The sequence below is a fragment of the Aricia agestis genome, chromosome 16, assembly GCF_905147365.1.
Source record: "Aricia agestis chromosome 16, ilAriAges1.1, whole genome shotgun sequence".
NCBI classification, from domain to species: Eukaryota; Metazoa; Arthropoda; class Insecta; order Lepidoptera; family Lycaenidae; genus Aricia; species Aricia agestis.
Window position 1 is genome coordinate 10,484,554 of NC_056421.1, and position 18,141 is coordinate 10,502,694.

General features: G+C 38.1%; 1 protein-coding gene across 3 annotated transcripts in view; it reads right to left on the reverse strand.

Annotated features, from left to right (window-relative positions):
- Nucleotides 1-255: 255 nt before the first annotated feature.
- Nucleotides 256-18,141, reverse strand: part of LOC121734973 (amyloid-beta-like protein) — a 144,225-nt gene continuing 126,339 nt past the window's right edge. Inside the window, exons 2-17 of one of the 3 annotated variants that reach the window (XM_042125639.1) lie at nt 12,967-13,128; nt 11,896-12,031; nt 11,493-11,711; nt 11,052-11,243; nt 10,621-10,775; nt 9,868-9,975; nt 9,485-9,610; nt 8,903-9,040; nt 8,476-8,622; nt 7,772-7,867; nt 7,123-7,305; nt 6,530-6,706; nt 5,997-6,089; nt 5,666-5,779; nt 5,199-5,357; nt 256-2,331 (exon numbers count right to left, since the gene is read on the reverse strand). In XM_042125639.1, coding sequence (XP_041981573.1) covers nt 2,221-2,331; nt 5,199-5,357; nt 5,666-5,779; nt 5,997-6,089; nt 6,530-6,706; nt 7,123-7,305; nt 7,772-7,867; nt 8,476-8,622; nt 8,903-9,040; nt 9,485-9,610; nt 9,868-9,975; nt 10,621-10,775; nt 11,052-11,243; nt 11,493-11,711; nt 11,896-12,031; nt 12,967-13,128 — 2,316 coding nt within the window. In that variant the 3' untranslated portion in view covers nt 256-2,220. Of the gene's footprint in view, nt 2,332-5,198; nt 5,358-5,665; nt 5,780-5,996; nt 6,090-6,529; nt 6,707-7,122; nt 7,306-7,771; nt 7,868-8,475; nt 8,623-8,902; nt 9,041-9,484; nt 9,611-9,867; nt 9,976-10,620; nt 10,776-11,051; nt 11,244-11,492; nt 11,715-11,895; nt 12,032-12,966; nt 13,129-18,141 lie in introns of all 3 variants that reach the window. The other 2 variants (XM_042125640.1, XM_042125638.1) reach the window with 2 other exon arrangements.

An 18,141-nucleotide genomic window follows, 5' to 3' on the forward strand; every position in this document is an offset into this window, starting at 1 on the left:
AAAAGTTCCAACTCAGGGTCTGCCAAAGAGCAATAGAGCTCAAATCTCAACAATACAAAAAAAAACATAATGTGCTCCCAAACTAGAATCAGAGACGTAGGAATCAAGACCGCTAAGCTAAACTGGCATTGGACTGGTCAGTGGTCACGTTTTCCGCATACATCATTAATTCATCATGGTACTTATCTGGCAAAGGATTTCTAGACAAAACAATATTAATGGACCAAGGCAACAGTGCCAATAAAAACACCAATATTGAAATTCCTATTTATTGATTTAATTTGAACTTCGAACTCACAAAATGTAGCACAGAAAACACAAATTTACAAACGTTTATTATTCTCAAAATACGGGAAACAGTGTCGTTACTCATAAATTGGTTTAACTACGAACATCCATTATGTTACTAATGCTGACATCGACCAACGAGACGAGTTGATATTGAGCAAAAGTTTTGTTAAAAAAATATGTGGTCGGCTTGATAATTCATTGAATACAGCGATTACTTGATGCAGGATAAACTTACGTTATACAGTGTTAATTAAATTACGAAAATGCCGTACAAGCACGGGCGGGCCCCCAGCTCGCGTCCTTTTCATCGCATAGACTCCGTCGCCATCTATCGTCGCTCCTGAGAAGCGTAGAGGCTCGCAAACTCGCAAATGCAGATGAAAAAAACGCTCGGCAGAGGGCGCTTACGTATCTGATATGACTCCCTCAACGTAGCGACGTCTCGGCGCCCGTAAAGAAATAGTATTAGTGTATATAAATTAGCTTATAACAAATAAGCTTACATGTATATAATACTGAGGCAGAATTACATCTTAACTACGGCGTAACATTAAGTGTGGTACGTGGGGTAGACACGAGCGCAAGCCCTTACATTAAACGGACGAATGCGATATATAATTATATTTGCTTTATATCTATGTATCTGACGCTAAAACATCTATATAATGTATTACTTTTTGTACATCTACTTATATATAACCGTACATACACTCACTAAGCTTAATCTGCTTGCGAAACCGGTACCCAAAGTGCGCGCCCCGGCCTCCATACGTATGACTAGATTGCGAACATCTCCGCTTCTACCGTTCCACCGGCACACGATGAGTACGGTCGATACTTATCGGGAACTCAGGAGTATTCTCCCGCGGGCAAACCGAAAAACGAGACAGATCAACCGAACGATAGACAGGAAACTTCTAAATAGAAAACAAAATCAAAGAGAAGTATCTAGAAGAGTTCTAATAGGCTAGTGTTTGCCCGCGCCGGCTATGCCTTTCCCGTTGCTAAGTACAAGTAATTATTAAAATATATTTTCGCATTTTATTACATAAAATTTACGTTATGTTCTAGCTACGTTAGAAAAAGAAAGCGGGCTTTTAGAGTAAGAATTTTAGGTTCAAATCTGTACGCGGAGTATATACACAGCGTACTATGGACGTTTGTTCCGCCTCGCGCGATAGACGGCGGCCAAAAGTGCAATATAACTTACTACGAATTGAGATCAAAAAATTATAGTGTTAAGAAAGTAACGTGTGAAAACACCGCACGCTATCGCACGAGACTCGGCTTCGAGAACTTAATTAGTCTACAAGGTGACACTTATAAACGCTACGACTAAAAACTAAACTTAAACTTAAATAATTTGGTGCCAACTCAAGTATTAAACAAATTACTGGAATATTTTTAAAAAAAGCTCCACCAGGCTCGCGTCACGATCTATAAAGAATACGGGGGGCCACACACATTCATTCCATAAATAATTACTTAAGGACATAGATATAGGGTGCAGGGTTAGTACCCTGACTAAGGGGCTCCTATCACACATCACAAATCAATACTTTCTATTCCCTTGTTCTTTCGAGCCTTCGATGGGCTGTAACTACCTCAACTGCCAACAGATGGCGCCAAAGAATCTGAAGAGATAGCGCTGTAATCACTCAAGTTTCATAGTTATTTCACTTCTATTTTCGATATCTTATGTCTTAGACATAAGTTATAATAGAAATAAAATAACCATGTAAGGAAACCTGTGATAATTAAAAAAAATTGTAGAACACTCAGAAAAATACCGTTGAGATTCAATAGATGGCGCTGACGTCACTTTCTCTTCAAAAACTCACAAGAACACACCGGAATAGAAGGAAGCGAAGTAGATAGTCAGTTCTTCTACGCTCTACTCTGTGACGGGCCTGGCGGGAGGGTTACAATTTACTCCTTCACTTCGAAGTATTTGTAGGTGGGATTCTCGTAACCGTTGATCTGCATGTTGGCTACATGTCGCTCTTCGGGAGTGGGGGCTACGGCGCTGGTCTGTTCCACCTGAAAATAAAAAATAACTTAATGAGGTAAGTAAAGAAACATGTAAAAAAATAGTAAGATTTCGTTACATATTCTATAGCAAATAGGGATTGCAATCCGGATACTTCGAAATCCGAAAAATGCGGATAATCCGGATTTTTCAGGGGCTACGAAAAATCCGGATTTAAAATTTAAAAAATCCGGATTTTCAGAATAGTAGATAAAATTATGAAAAATAACCTTCTACGTAATATACAATTAATCTTAATGTATAGTATGATATCTGACATAAAAATTCATAATGTTTTAAAGGCGCTATTACTTTGCGTGGTCAACAGCAGAGTAGACAGAATGATAACAAATGATTTGAATGAAAGCGATGATATTTTATAATTTGTAGCTTCATGTTTTTTGTTACTCAATTGACCGATAAAAATTTTATTTTATTTATTTATTGGACACATAAAACAAATAATGATACAATTAACATGGACACAAAGTAACGTCGTTATGTCTATTGTGTCAACAGGTACCAAACTCAGTATTTCGTATGTCCAACATTGCATTGGTTAGTTCTTTGGCGGTTGTAATTCAGTTTATTTATATTTTTTATCTTTTATTAAAATATCGTCATTTTTTAATATCTTCTGACCCTACGTTTACCAAAATCATATTAAAAAGGTGAAAGTTTGTGAATTTACAACTTTGTTCTAGGCTAAAGTCTTCGCAGTCACCGGTTGCTCACCATAGAGCCAAGAAATGTCAAATGGCCATGATCTATACACACATATAAATAAAATTGGAGTGTCTGTTTGTAATATTGAAAGAACCGTTTTTTACTACATGCATATGAATCTATAAACGATACAGACACCAAAACAACATTTTTTACAATTTTTGTCTGTATGTCTGTCTGTTTGTTCCGGCTAATCTCTGAAACGGCTGGAGCTATTTTGCCGGGACTTTTTTTGGTAGATAGCTAATGTAGTAAGGTGTAACTTAGGCTACTTTTTAACCGACTTCCAAAAAGGAGGAGGTTATATTTTTACTTTTTTCATATTTTTTAGCGGACTATCCATCTTTGTTGTTATACTATGATGACGCGGGCGAAGTCGCGGGCAACAGCTAGTAGTAAATAAAAATATTTTTATCTTCTCTGACCATAAAGTTAATATACTTAGCGGAATAGAGAAACAAAGGCCTGAGCAAGAGAGATGTCACTATCAGTAACACTGCGTGGTAAAAAGAGACGTGTGATACATGACAGCAGCTCTCTTTTTTTGACGTCCAGTCGGCACGTGCCGGCTGCCGCACGTTGATAATTTAATAGAATTCATGTTCACTCATGCTTGTGTAATTGTATACGTACACATATTTTTCACACAGATGAAAACCAATTTTGGTTACATTTGACAGCTCGAGATTGTTGCTCTATTCCGCTAGGTATATCAACTTTATGTCTGACAGTCAAGCTGCAGTTTAAGTACTGACTGCAGCAGAAATTTCTTGCAAATTGGTTTTGGATTGTGGTGAGACGTAAAACACGCTGGAAGGGAAAAACAAGGTTCGACTAATATAGGTCCCCTGTACCGGTGACGAGCTAGCTAGGCTTTGGGCTGAGAGTCTCATATACGACCCAGCCTGAACGACCAGCCAGTTGAACGCCTCCGTGGTCTAGCAGTATAGAGCGCGGCTCTTGACTCGAAATTCGTGGGTTCGATTCCCGCGATGTTATTTCCAAGTTTGGTTTGGACAATGCAGGCTGGTCACCTGATTGTCTGACAAGTAAGATGATCCATGCGTCGGATGGGCATGTAAAAAGGTCCTGCGCCTGATCTCTCGCCGGTCGTGTCGGTCTTCCGTCCCACTGGGCTATGAGAGTAAAGGAATAGAAAGTGCACTTGTGTACTGCGCACACACTTGGGCACTATAAAATTACTCCTGCGTAGCTGGCCTGGTTGCAATGAAACCGCCACCGTCACCGAAACCGGTGTGGGAGCTATTATTATTATTATTATTATTATTCGACCCAGAAGCGGTCTGTATAGTATTGTTGTGGTATCTCCCAGTACTACAGTTAATAGTTGTTAAGTCTGCATCGAGCGCAGTCACGAACGTGCCGCGTCTTGTCTTATCTAAATAAATTGAAAATGACGTCGTGCGCGTTTCGAAAATGTACCAATTATGACTCAAAAGAAAACAAAACACATGGAATCTCTTACCACATGTCTTGATTGCAATAAATATCTCGATTATGTACATTTTCAATTATTTTTTCGAATCATCTGGAAAAAATCGAATTTTCGTCATAGCTCAGGCGAAAAAAGAGACAGCGATACGATTCGACGTTTAAAAATAGAACTGTCTCTTTTATGTAAATGGTTTCTCGTATCTTTTGTTTCACTTATCTGTTAAATTTGTCAATGTTTGCAATTTTGAATTTGAAAATTGTTCGGAAGAGATTTAAGCCGGAAAATAGTATGGACGTAACAGATCGGTATAAGTAGAATATAAACTTCGAATTCGTGGTTTTTAACAAAATATGTCGCTCTTGTAGGGGGAAGCAGCTGCCCCCCCTGCCCGTACCTCGCTACGCCCATGCCTACGGTACACACCGCTGAACTAGCCACCGCCTACGGGAGTCCCGATCACCTTGGCCAACAACAGCCGGCCAATACCCCTGCGCTTGCTGCGTTGGTTGCACCAGAGCTCTTCCGCTGGATAGATCTTTTTGATATTTTAATTTTGTAAATTGGTAATTTCTCTTTTATTTCTCTCCATATTTTAAATGTATTGTAGAGACAATATTGCGCAATACGTAATATTGCACAATAAATTGAGCGTGTACGGGCCCGCTTAAGTAGTTATTTTTTAATATTAATTTTTACCTGTACGAAGCCCTGCGCGGACGGTGCGCGGTCGCGGCGCCTGGCGACGGCGAGCGCGACCGCCGCGGCCGCCGCGAGCGCCGCGCCGCCGACGCACAGTGCCGGGTATAACGCGCCGGAACCGCTGCCTTCCACGTTCGATGCGCGGATGGTGAAGCCCTGGGGGAATAAATAATGATGATTTACATGTTGTAACGGCTGCTATAAGATTTTGACGTTGGATGCTATGGCCTATGATAACGTACGTTTTTATTGCTGTTGCCATGTAATGTACCATGACGCTTGATAAGTAACTGAACATCATAATATTATTTAAATCCAATTGGCAATTCAGCATCTATAATTTTGAGCATTTGATGCCTGAAGAATTTATCAGAGTCAGACAAAGTTACACTGTCTAGTTACAGAGCCTTTGCAAATTAGTACTTCCAAGTTCCACTTCATAATATAAGTCAAGCTATACTTACAGGCTGCGAGTGCTGCAGCTCGTGTTTGAGCGCGTGCGCGGGCGGCGGCGGCGGCGGCGCGCGCTCCTCAGCCTGCTCCAACGCCGCTCGCAGACCCTCGCCCTCCGTTTGTTGCTGAAATAAACAGGTTGTTAGGGTTAACACCGTTATCCTTAAAACCATCGAATGAGCCCGTCAAAATGAACAACTTTTTCTATAAGAACTCAAAAAAAAATCCGTCTTCATACCCATACAAATTGCCCGGATCGGCAATTTGTATGGGTATGACGACGGATTTTTTTTTAAGAGTCATCGTGCTGGTGATGATCTCCTGGTGATGATAAGCACTCACCTCGCTGGTGGACCGTCGGCTGGAGGTCTCGCTGATCTCGCCGGTCTCGGTCTCGCTCTCCGGCGCCTCAGTCATCGTGCTGGTGATGAACTCCTGGTATTGATAATGGTGAAAGTGAGACATTTTACTCCTATCCAATGTAACAATTTGTAACTTAAAACTAAACTATAATAGGCACAATAGGCAGATAAGTCTTTGTTGCCTACCCTATCAAATGAAGAATAAGGATATTAAATAGATTGGAAGGTACCAAGAACTGCGCAACAACGCCAACAAGAGAAAGTGTCACACAACATTACGTTGCGGAAAATGACCATTGCACAGCAAATATTTATTATTTAAGATGCAACGCTGAAAAGCAGTGTCGCAGCTTGCTATGGCCCAGGAAAGTAGGAAGCGTTAAAAACGTAATACTTGAACACCACCGCATCGCGGCTAGCCACTGGTCAGTGGTCACATTTTTATAATAAGTATGACGACTGATTGTGATGAACTGATGACGTTATAATACTATAGTATTTACGTGAACTCACAGTGGTAGTAGTCTCCTGCGTGTAAGCTGATCGTGTGGTGACGTCACGCGGGGTGACGCTGGACGGTGACGGTGACGGCGCCGGCGACGTGCGCGGCGTCAGCGTCGTATCGTCAGTGTCGTTCGTCTCGCTCGCCTCGTCGTCGATTTCCTCGCTCTCTTTCACACCGTTGGATGTCTGAAAGAATTGATAGTGTCATGACTACTGAGTACTGACTGGTAGGTTTGACTGCAGAGAATAGTTGCATTTAAAATCAAGAAAAAATTTTGAATCGCATTGGTGTGTTAATGCTGAAAATTTCGGATTGCTTAAAATACTTCATTCATCTATTCATAGGCAGACTAAGATGACTTAACAGAACCCGACTAAATAAGGTTTACATCCCTACGAATGGATTTTCCTGACTGTACCATCAAAGAGATAGATTTTTACGCATAATATTATAGACTGTGGAATTAAGTTATTAGGCTATATCAAGTCAATCTATCGAATGGATTTGACAACCCAACTATCTGTCTATGAATCAATTAAATGAACGAATTTGCATTCCTTTTCTATTAAAATAACCTCCTCAAAACAAGATATTTCCTTACCCGTGCCCGCTCGTTCTGTATATCCTGTCGCTGTCTGGTCCTCTGGTCCCGCTTGGCGTTGAGCTGGTCTCGTGCTGCCTGCTCCCGCTGCACCTCCGCCTCGATGCGGTCCAGCAGCAGCTCCTCAGCCTCAGGGGTCATGGACATCAGCGACACCGCCATGTCGTCCTTGGATTGCATAGACTAAAATGTATGGATGGATTTAAGACTGTATTTCGCTGAAATGATACTACCACCATGTGCCTATGGGGAATGTTAAGTCTGATGAAAAAAGTAACAGAACCTTTTACCGTAGACTCGACTAAAAATAGTATTGCACCAACTTAAATAATAAAATAGTGAACCTTAACAAATCTTTTGCCAAATGTGAATTTGTAGGAAACGTAACGATGATGGGTTACGTTTCCTATTTTAGTCTAACCTCAGGTAGGTACTCCTATAACCTCAACATAACGGTAAAATGTAAATACAGGAAATGTAATGGAAATATCAGACGGAAACGTGAAAAACGTAAATATTTCTGCATATAATATCCCTGTGCAACTTGTGTGAATACTGAATGTCAAATTATTTTTAATTATTGTCTACCCTCAACTCATTGTCGGAAGTCGTGCATACTATCTTGTAACAAAGGCTTGGTGGTTTGTACCTGAACGTAGTCTTCAATGGCAGTACCGATGCTGGCGTACAGGTGCGGTCGTCGGCGGAGGGAGGTCAAAGCACGTTGGAGGGCACGGTCAGCGTCCTGTAACAAATCAAATCATCACTCGCTGGGTCGCAGATAAACCCTGCGTGGTTTCCGTGGTACGGCACTTTGTTAAATACTGTATTTGTTTAGATAAGTAAATAAACGATTAAAAAAAATTAGATTAAGAGAATTCGTCTTTTAGGTTACATATATTTTTACATGAACCATGTAAGGTCATGGCATTTTTTTTCCTTTCCGTATGTACCCGTAGTGACGCATGTGCGAGTCAGTTGGTGAGAAGGGAAAGAGAACTTTGGGATCTCCAAATCAATATAATTAAAAATTTCAGCAATATACAAAACATGAACTAATGGGGGTCTGTCATGTGGATCTTTACAGTTTACAATACGAGTACGGCGTATAAGTTCAGGATATTGACCACGTGTCAAAAGATCCGTGGCGATCGTATAGGCGTCTCCTTCGGGCCTCATTCTATTGGGAAAACAGAAGCAATACCTGCAGCCTATCAGCAGCACTGGCTCTCTCCGCTGCCGCCTCTTTGCCCACTGCGGCCACGTGTCCTGATGGCTTGGTTTCGTTCCAAGTAGGCAAACTAACTATGTGAAACCCCAATAACCTGCAAAATCCTTATGTTAAAATGTTACCTGCAGCCTATCAGCAGCACTGGCTCTCTCAGCAGCTGCCGCCTCTCTGCCTGCCGCAGCCGCGCGTCTCCACGCCGCCAGCGCGCCGCTCCGCTCCGCAGCCAAAGCTCGCACCAGCCGCTGTAGACACTTCTGGACGCGATGAGCCTGTAAAATAAAAATATGTTAAGCACTTCTGCGTATCGCGTATACGTGCGTATCAGTTTCGTTGATTATCATCAAAACTTTGGGTTTCAGAGTTCAGATTGTCTGAACTGAACGACGAAACACAGCGCTGCTTTCCTGCTGCTGAAGCAAGAGAAAAGCTGAAGGCCTGCTTTTCTCTTGCATTACTGACTATTCTACTAAAATATTAACTTGCTAATGGTCCATTCTGATTAGTCAATATGAGCACCGTTTGCTTTAGTTAGGGAAAGAGCATACTTACATTAGGTGGCGTATCCCTCAGCGAGCGAGCATAGCAGGCGAGTGCGGCGCGGCGGCGCTGGGCGAGGTGGGCCAACACACGCTGTTGGTGCAGAGCCGCGAGACGACGACGTTCCGCCACACCCTCCTCTTCCAGAGACTGAGGGAAATGTGAAGATAAGAGACTGCTTGAGCATATTGATTGATAGAGAATGGAATAAATGAGGATTTGGGAGGGCTGCTAGGAAAACTATTTGAAAGTTAATATAGTAATAGGAGGGTAAGAGCAAATTAATTAAAATTGATAAATGAACAGTTAATTTGTAACAGCGGAAGCGGAAACCTTCAGAGATTAGTGCTGATTTACATTGATGTCGATGCAACTGCCAGCATAATATATATTCTGGCACTGGATCTGTAGATCCGGTATGATTTATGAAAGAAAACATGACAAGCTTTTAGTAGCTCATGGCTGTAAACATGATTTAATTTAGTTAAGAATTTGGAAAATGGACTGTGGAGCTAGTTATACTTATATCAATGTGAACCAGCTGTTAGTCTGCCTTATAAAACCAATACAAAGACATAAAAAAAATGAACTTACTTGGATATTAGCCTGGAACTTAGCAGTCATGCGCTGGCGGAAGGTCTGAGCTGACGCCGGGTCAGAAGTCATCATTTGCTGGTAACGGTCCTCCAGTTCCGACCATTCCCTCATCACCTTGGTGATCTGAAAAAAAGAAATCAGGATATTGTTATTACCAACTACCTGTGTAGTTTGTTTTGATACATTCTAACTTTGTGTATAAAGTTTATGTCATAGGTTAACGGAATTGACTGTTTAACTATTGGGCTATACCTGGAGCCATTTAAACGACTTCGAATAAAAAATGTTCATGAGCTTTTATAGACGTGGGCCTGTCCTTAGATTCTCTTATAGATTTTTGCAACCTATTTCAAATTTTAACAACAAATGTTACAACTTGCCTTTTCGCGGTGGGTTTCCTCAAGGCGTTGCTGGGCATCTTTGTAGCTCTGATGTTCAGTTCGCGGGTCGAAGTGAGAGAAGTAGGGATCAGAAGTAGCGGTAGAAGCCTGCAAAATTGTACCAGATCAATTAATTTTGCAAAAAAAATTAGGTTATTATGATCTTTATGATTCTTAAGGTCCTGGTAGTGAGGGAATTGAACCATTCAAGCCATGATAATATTATATAGGACTCCGAAGTTTTGGCCTTGGTACCATATTAATAATAACTAGCTGTTTGACCAAGCTTTGCTCGGTATCCGGTGTAAATGACATTTTCTAGAAATTATTCCAGGCTAGATCGATTTATCGCCCCCGAAACCCCCGAAACCAAAAGATTGCAAGTGAAATTGTCACTCAAAAATGGAACCCGTTCAGCAAATACAAAGGCTTACAGTACGCATTATTCAAAACGCTTATTAGTATTTCTTTCAATTACAATTAATCAACAGAAAACCAGAATACTTATTTCAGACTCTTTTAAATAAGTTACTAGATAACCCGGCAAACAATGTTTTGCCGTTATTTAAATTATTTATAGTATCAAAATAAATAGTAGTTAAAAACCTATTCTCAGGCCTAACCACAGGGCCTAACGAATGTACGTTATACAAAATTTCACTAAAATCAGTTGAGCCGTTTTGGTGGAGTTCGCGCACAAAAACTGTGACACGAGAATTTTTCATACTAGATTTCTCATCAGATTTTACATACCGTAGTAGTGGTAGTAGTAGTAGATGTAGTGGTAGTAGTAGACGGAGACGAGGAGGACTCGGGGTGTGGCCAGGCGGAATCGTCGGCGTCGGTGTAATCGTCGTCCTCCGCGTCGTCGTCACGAGACAAATCGGCGTCTTCGTCTTCGTCCATATCTGTTGGAAACGTGTTTTGATTAGCTTCAGAATATACTTAGTTAAAATAATAAACGTCAATTAAGCCGAGTTAACTTTAACAGGGAGTTAAGACAGGACCTAGATAACTGAGAATATGACAGGCGTGAACAGTGAACAGTAATTTGGTAAAGTTTTTAGACTACCCTACTCCTAATTTTGTGTTCCTACATAGTGTCCGACATATGGACACATGAATTAAATTCCGTAATAATTTAATCATTTAGTTATTTAATTCATTTACTGCAACAAAATTACCATCATCAGCGTCGTCATCATCATCATCGTCGCTCAGGTTCAGGCTGTCATCATCGTCATCACCGAGGGCGTCTTCGTCATCTAGCAAATCATCGTCACGCTCGTCCATAGCAGCGGAGGCGGCCAGCATCTCCTCACCACCAGGGCTCACTGGTACTCCGACGTCCATGGGCTTGTGCATCTTTGCGTTTTCTGCAAAATGATAATTCATAGTTAGTTTTTTCTTCAATCTTGGTGCCTTTATTTGTGCTGTTCTGCTATAGTTAGCCCGGTAATTATTAATAAAATATTTACTCATCGGGTTAAATACTTTAGTCGATCATATTTAGCTTCACATGATATGCATTTAGCAGTGAAATGATACTAGATATTATTCCTTTAAGATTTTGTAATTTATGTGACAAAATATTACATATAAATAGTCTTGAAAAGTAAACCAACCTTTGAAGTGTTTAGGGCAGCAGACGAATTCGACGCCAGAGAAGAGACTGATGCCACAGGGAAGGAGCATTGCGAAGGTCCTCAGCCGGAGACCGCGTTGGGCGCACGCACGGCCAGCAGTGGCGTTCCACCTGGAGAACTGCCAGCAGCGGCTCTGGTTGTGGATGTGGTCGAACAGGCAGCTCTCAGGTACCAGCAGCGCGTCCGATTGGAATGGACCTTCTGCCACAAAATTGCGTTTTAGCTTACAGGAATGTTTAAAGAATAAAAACTTAATTTTAGCCTTGAAATAATCGTGGAAGTCCAGGGAAGGTTTGTGTTGAGGTTTAAATTAGGAAGGAACTGATACGAAATTCTCCGGTGCATCTAGTAAAAGATAGAAAATGACGAATGGTGAACATACCAAGACAGCGGAAAGGCTTCACCCATCGGGTAACCTTGCACTTGGCGGCGTTGTTGGAGCCGAGCTTGCACCAGTTGCTGACCTTCACGTAGTGGGAGGCTTCGACGATGTTGGTGATGTCATGGCTCGGGTACACCTAGAAAATAAAGGAATAGCTATTAATGACACTAAAAAATTAAGAGAAGTAGGATAAGTGTGCGATGAAACAAGATACACCTCAGGTACCTGATACACTTCAAGAACCTACTGAGATTTTCGAGGTACGAAGCTAGAAAAGTTTTGTAACGGTGTACGGTTTCTGCGTGATATATGATATTTCTGCGCAATAAAAGTAGCAAATATCTAGTTTTAACTTAAATGTAGTTTAACAATTTTCGATGTACACAATATTCCCAATGGATAATTATATAAAGCGTTAATTGGTTAGCTGGCAATGATTTGTTTCGTTGCCCCTTATTATAAATCCAGGAATAATAACACAGTCAATGTATCACTAAAACAATGGCCGATAATATTATTAATTATAATTAATATTATATGAACAAACGTTGTAGCCGCAAGTCAAACTAATTGCTTTACGCTCAATTAATAAATTAGTGGTCTCCCGGTAATTTCTGCTAAAATATATTCGGAGCACTACAATGCTTTTGTTAGTGGCCAGTGGGGATAATAGAAATCGTTTCAAAATAAGTTTGCCCAAACCCGGATTCAATTATTGTAAGAATTTAGGCTCTTAACCCTCGCAGCGGGATAAATATTGCGGCATAAATTATTTTTACATTTACGAAACTTCGTTGCTTTTCCGATCTTGATTTAGATGCTTGGATTCAATCTAATGTTATCACTTCTCCAGTTACTTAGTTAGTCATCACACTTGTTCTAGTTCTGTATTTAGACTTATTAGACACGCTAAGTTCTACACATTCTATTTTTCTTAAAAATATTTTATGATCTCGTCATTATAATATGATGTTTTCATAAATAGTATTTTTTTTCAAAAATAATCATGTAGGCAATGTTCCCAACTATTTCTAAATATTCAGTTCATTTTCCTAATTCTTTTTCTATTACCTTTTTGCAGTAATCGAGTATCTCCATCTTGTCCTTGAGGCAATTGTGGGGTTTGGTGGTGAGGTCGGGTGTCCACCTGCCGGCGGCGGACATGTACTGGGGGTGGTACGTCGCGCCCGCCTCGCACAGCACCGCTACCTGCGGCTCCGCGCCGCTGGTTGCCTGAAACAAAGTACTTTGTTAGTTTTATACAAACTGGAAAACATCAACTCGTCAGCTGTAACATCCGCTGGTGTATTTAGGATATTTTTGTCATGCTAGTTTTTTTTTACGCCTAGGTTCGTGATAACGTCGTCATCGGCCAACGTCGTCTTATGAACGGTATTGTTTCAGTCTTGCTAATGGCGTGGGCGATAACATTGGTATTTGATATACATAAAACAGCAAAATCTGTTGAAATCGGAAATACATTAAATTGCTGACCAACTCACTCACTTAATCGGATATTTTGACGATGTTCGATTTGAATGTAAAATAAAAATGGTCACGTTACGTATTACATCTACATTATACCAAACTTAGCGGATACAATACAGAAGTACTCATCTAATAACGAAAGAACGAGTACAATGAAACTGATCACGATGAAAAGCATCATAAAACTCAATAACGTTAACGATAATGAAGATAGACGCTTAAAAGTTGATGATAATAGTCTGAAACTTTCCAACCGTACCTTTTCAAAGGTCAAGCGAGCTTAGGCGTTTCGAGTAGACATATTGACATTTATAAGGCACGGGTCATTGCTACTCGATAATGACGTAGAAGGTTATTACGGTCCCTGTGCCTCAAGCATTACATTACTGAGACAAGCTTACATACCTTTGATAAAAAAAAGATTTCAGACACGAGGAAAAATTACAATGAGTGTAAACCTTTTTTAACACCTTTGCCGCAAAGAGTGTTGTATTTCACCTTTCATTGGAACACATAATTCATCTATTTTATTTTATTACATTGTATTTTATTAAATGTGATTCTGTTGGTGAATCAATAAATAAATAAAATAAAACACATCGGAAGCAGTATAAAAATTAAAGTAAAGAGATGGAACCAAAAGAAACAATTATAACAATATTGAGAGCTTAAAGCTAACATGAAATATTTACAAATCCTCGACCACTTGTAAACGAATTTTCACTTAGTAAGGTCAAAGTCCTAGAATATGTTCCTAATTAGAGAACGCTTCTACCCCTGTCTAGACATTCCCAACAGACGCTGTTTGTCTGACTTACAGAGAACTTTCGATATTATTTCAGCTATTCATTGATTTCGTCCTTTGCGTTCAATTTGATTAAATGCTCTAGTGAATTGTGTAATAGATTAATTATTTCCATTATTAAATTCCAACTTGCTAACATAACCCAAGTCATTATGAGTAATAGCTTCTGTGCTCACTGTTTGATTTTTAAAAACATTTCTTTTGTGATAAAAATATTCATCTGAATACTCTACCCATATACATTTCAAATATATTTAACGCCTATATTTTGATACTTTTCAAATATTTGAAGGTGAAATGGAGTTGTTATACAAACACGGCGAACATCAGTAGCAAACGGCTCGGATAGCTCTCCGAACGAACACATATGTGTATTTAGGACTTGTTTTTTAGTTGCCAACAACTTTATGTATCTGTTACGATTAGCAAGTAGCCTTTATTGATGTCTTGTATTTGGTAAATTAAAAATATATTTTTATCTAAATGTGTGACTGCCTGTTGTTCATCATCATCATCATCATCATCATATCAGCCTATAGTCGTCCACTGCTGGACATAGGCTGTTAAATGTTTAAAAATTCTGACCGAAAATTTTAAACCAGCAGCTCATTAATCATATATTTGTACAGTTTTCATTATAATTCACGGTTATAATTATAAATTTAATCTAAATATTATTATAAATTTAGCATTTAACAAAAAGTATATATAATATGTTTCTACAAATACAACTTTTCACTATTTAATCTGCAAAGCGTGAGCAACGTCATCAAAGCCTCATTCAGCGAATTATCATTTCAAGTTATTTAAAGCGAAAAGATAAACCGCGACGGCCTATATCAAAAGCTGAACAATAAATTTAACTCTGTAACAATATCGCGTTCATTATTTATCCCAATTCAACAGAGATAGGCGTGCCGCAGGGAGGCGTTTTTAAATATACGCTGACAAATTGGGTATGGATGTGACAGGGGTCCGGAATTACCTTTATTTCTATTTCTGTATTAATAAAGTTACCAATTTTTGTGTACGCCTTTTGTGAGAAGCTAGTAAACATATTTTAGACATTGGTGGAAACGGGTTTTTCTATTTGATGTGAATCGCACAAAAACTTACCACTTAATTTAATCCTTTGCATGCATTAAAGGAGCGGACACAAACTTAATCCATTATAGTCCATTGTTTGTGTTTAATAGAGATTCTACTCATTTTTTTATTTATTAACATGTTTTTTACGCTTTCCTTTATCAATCGAACAAAATTCTTTTCCATTTCATAGTTGATACTATATTATATAAGTACATGAATGAATAACTTCTAACTAGTAGAATTTATGTTCTACTGAACACTGTGAAGTTGTTTTAATCCACAAACTATCACTGAATTACTGAAGAAGCTTTGAGAACTTATAGCAAGCGACACTTTAGACGTTGGCGTACATTTTTAATTAAAAGAGACTGTTGGTTTAAAATTATGAAAGTTTCTTGCAGTTTTCGTTTGCTTTGCTTTAAGTCTTAACATTGTTTTGCGGAAACGTGCCGTGTTTAATGATTTTTCGTATAAATAGAACGTGCATGTTTTAACGACCTAATCTTTTGCCCTGGATTCTGACTGAGGGCGCTTATGTAGATTTCTATGTTCAAGGTGCAATTTTTCAGTTTTGCTTTAAAGTCTGCTTGCTACATACGCCTTAGAGGCTTACAATATTTCCTTCTTTTTTCTTCGCTTTCTATATGTTATCATTTATTTGTGAGAACAATCATTTGCAATTTACCTAGTTTCCTCAAGATGTCTGTAAGATATGAACTATTTAAGAAACAAAGTTATATCATTAACTTTAAACTGAATAAGACTGGACTCCAAGATGTCTCTGGTTCTTAGAGAGTTATCCTCAGCTTTAATTGACTTTTCGTTAAGGAACTTGGTCTTAACATTTTCGTTTCACTAATTAAAATAGTTTGCCTTCACAGCACAACCTTAATTAATATTTTTAACTTTGATATTTAAGATTTTTTTAAATAAATTAATGTACAAGTGCGTTGTAATTTTACTGATATTCTGCTCTATATATAAATGTAACTGTATATGTATATCTTTTTAATAACTGTATTTCTTATAGCAACCATTAGATTACTGGAGAATTTAGACATTAAAGCAAAATATTATATGTAAGACCACCAAATCATTCGGTGTTCTTTTATCTTTGTCATAAAAACGATAAAAAACAAGACGTAGACTTAAGACGAATATACAAATAATTTTAGTAGCAAAGTAAGTGAATCAATACAAAAATTTCACATTTCCGTAAATTACCAACGTAACTTTGTTATCGGAATCCGAAGCGCTGCTATTGGTCCGGAAATATTTGATTACTTCGCAATTAAATTTTGAGATTTAATGGATGTTATTAATAAAGTTTTGAGTTTGTCCCCCGGGATGAGATCAACTCGATAATGACGAATTTTCAATTATCTGTTAAGATTATCCCAAACTACCTGTATTATGTTTTATTGTTTTTATACAAACTGTATAAATAAAATTAAAAAAAAAACATTAATTAAAATACTTAGTAAATTAATTATTATTTTAACTTATAAGTATATACAATTTAGTATGAAAAAAAACATTCATTTGAGTATAACAATATGCTTAGCAAAAACATTACTGATAGAAAACAAAATTTCAACACCAAACTTTGAAGATAATTGTATGAATTTATCTTTTAAATTATACACTTATGGAAGTATGCATTGCAGTAAACAGATGCTCACATTCCCGACAAATAACTGAGCACAAAGGGATGAAATTGTAGCCTCTGTAACAGCAAACCATTTGGTTATTGAATAGCGAACATAAGTTCTGGTACGTGCAAGTTGTCTCGTTAGCGAGTTTGACCAAGACAAATATTCCACCAGCGCCTTCCTGACAAATATCTAACTTAGATGCTTCAGATTTGCAAGTTTCTAATGGGATTGCATCAAATTGAAATACATTATCGGATATCTTAACTAATGTCCAAGTTTTGGTGGCAGTGAGTAATAATGAAATGGTAATAATTAGCCAATTTATTGACTTAATCGTGAAATTAAAATTAGAAAGTATAGAGTAAAGAAATGTTTGCTTAACACAATGAAATTTTAAGCATAACGATAACAGTCAAAACATTTTAGCTAATATTCTAGTTTATATATTGTCAGGAACTAGCAATTCAATGAAAATAATTTATTTAAAATAAAGCTCAACTAATCAATTAAGATTCTACTAGATTAAAAGTACATAATATATAGACCAAATAAAGACCATAAAAGTAAATATAGACCATAAAAATAATTTTATAGTATGTCAAGAAAGTGAAGAAATTAAAAAGTGGCAACATCGTAGTGTCATCCCTTTCCAATCAATCTAAGAAAAAGGGATGACACTACGATGTTGCAACTTTTAACTTCTTCACTTTCTTGACAGACTATAGATGAAAGATATGAAGCAACGAAATAAAAGTAAACATATTTATAACAGTAACAAAGATATGTTCAGTTTGAAAACATTAGCAGATACGTTTAGTTGTTATAAAACAGAGGGTGAGCTAAGTGCAGAACCTAGTACTAAAAGTTAAGCGCCATATGAGTTTCGTGTTTAGAATATTCACAATTTTTAACGCATTGGTTCTTTAAGGTTTGATATTTGTTTCTGTTATAAGATGTAGCTAGTAGACAGTAATAGTAGTGGTAACAAATAAATATACGCTACAAAACTTTATATTATTATTAATAAAGAAAAATTAATTGGTGTTGTGGTTCAGACCATATTCAAATATCAATTATAGCCAATATCAAATAGAGTTAATTTTAATTGTTCCAAAATTAAAAGTTTGAAGAAAATATATTCCATTTTTGCTGACACAGAATATAACTAGAATATTGGAAAAGCGCTTGATTGCTTACATTTTGACCCAT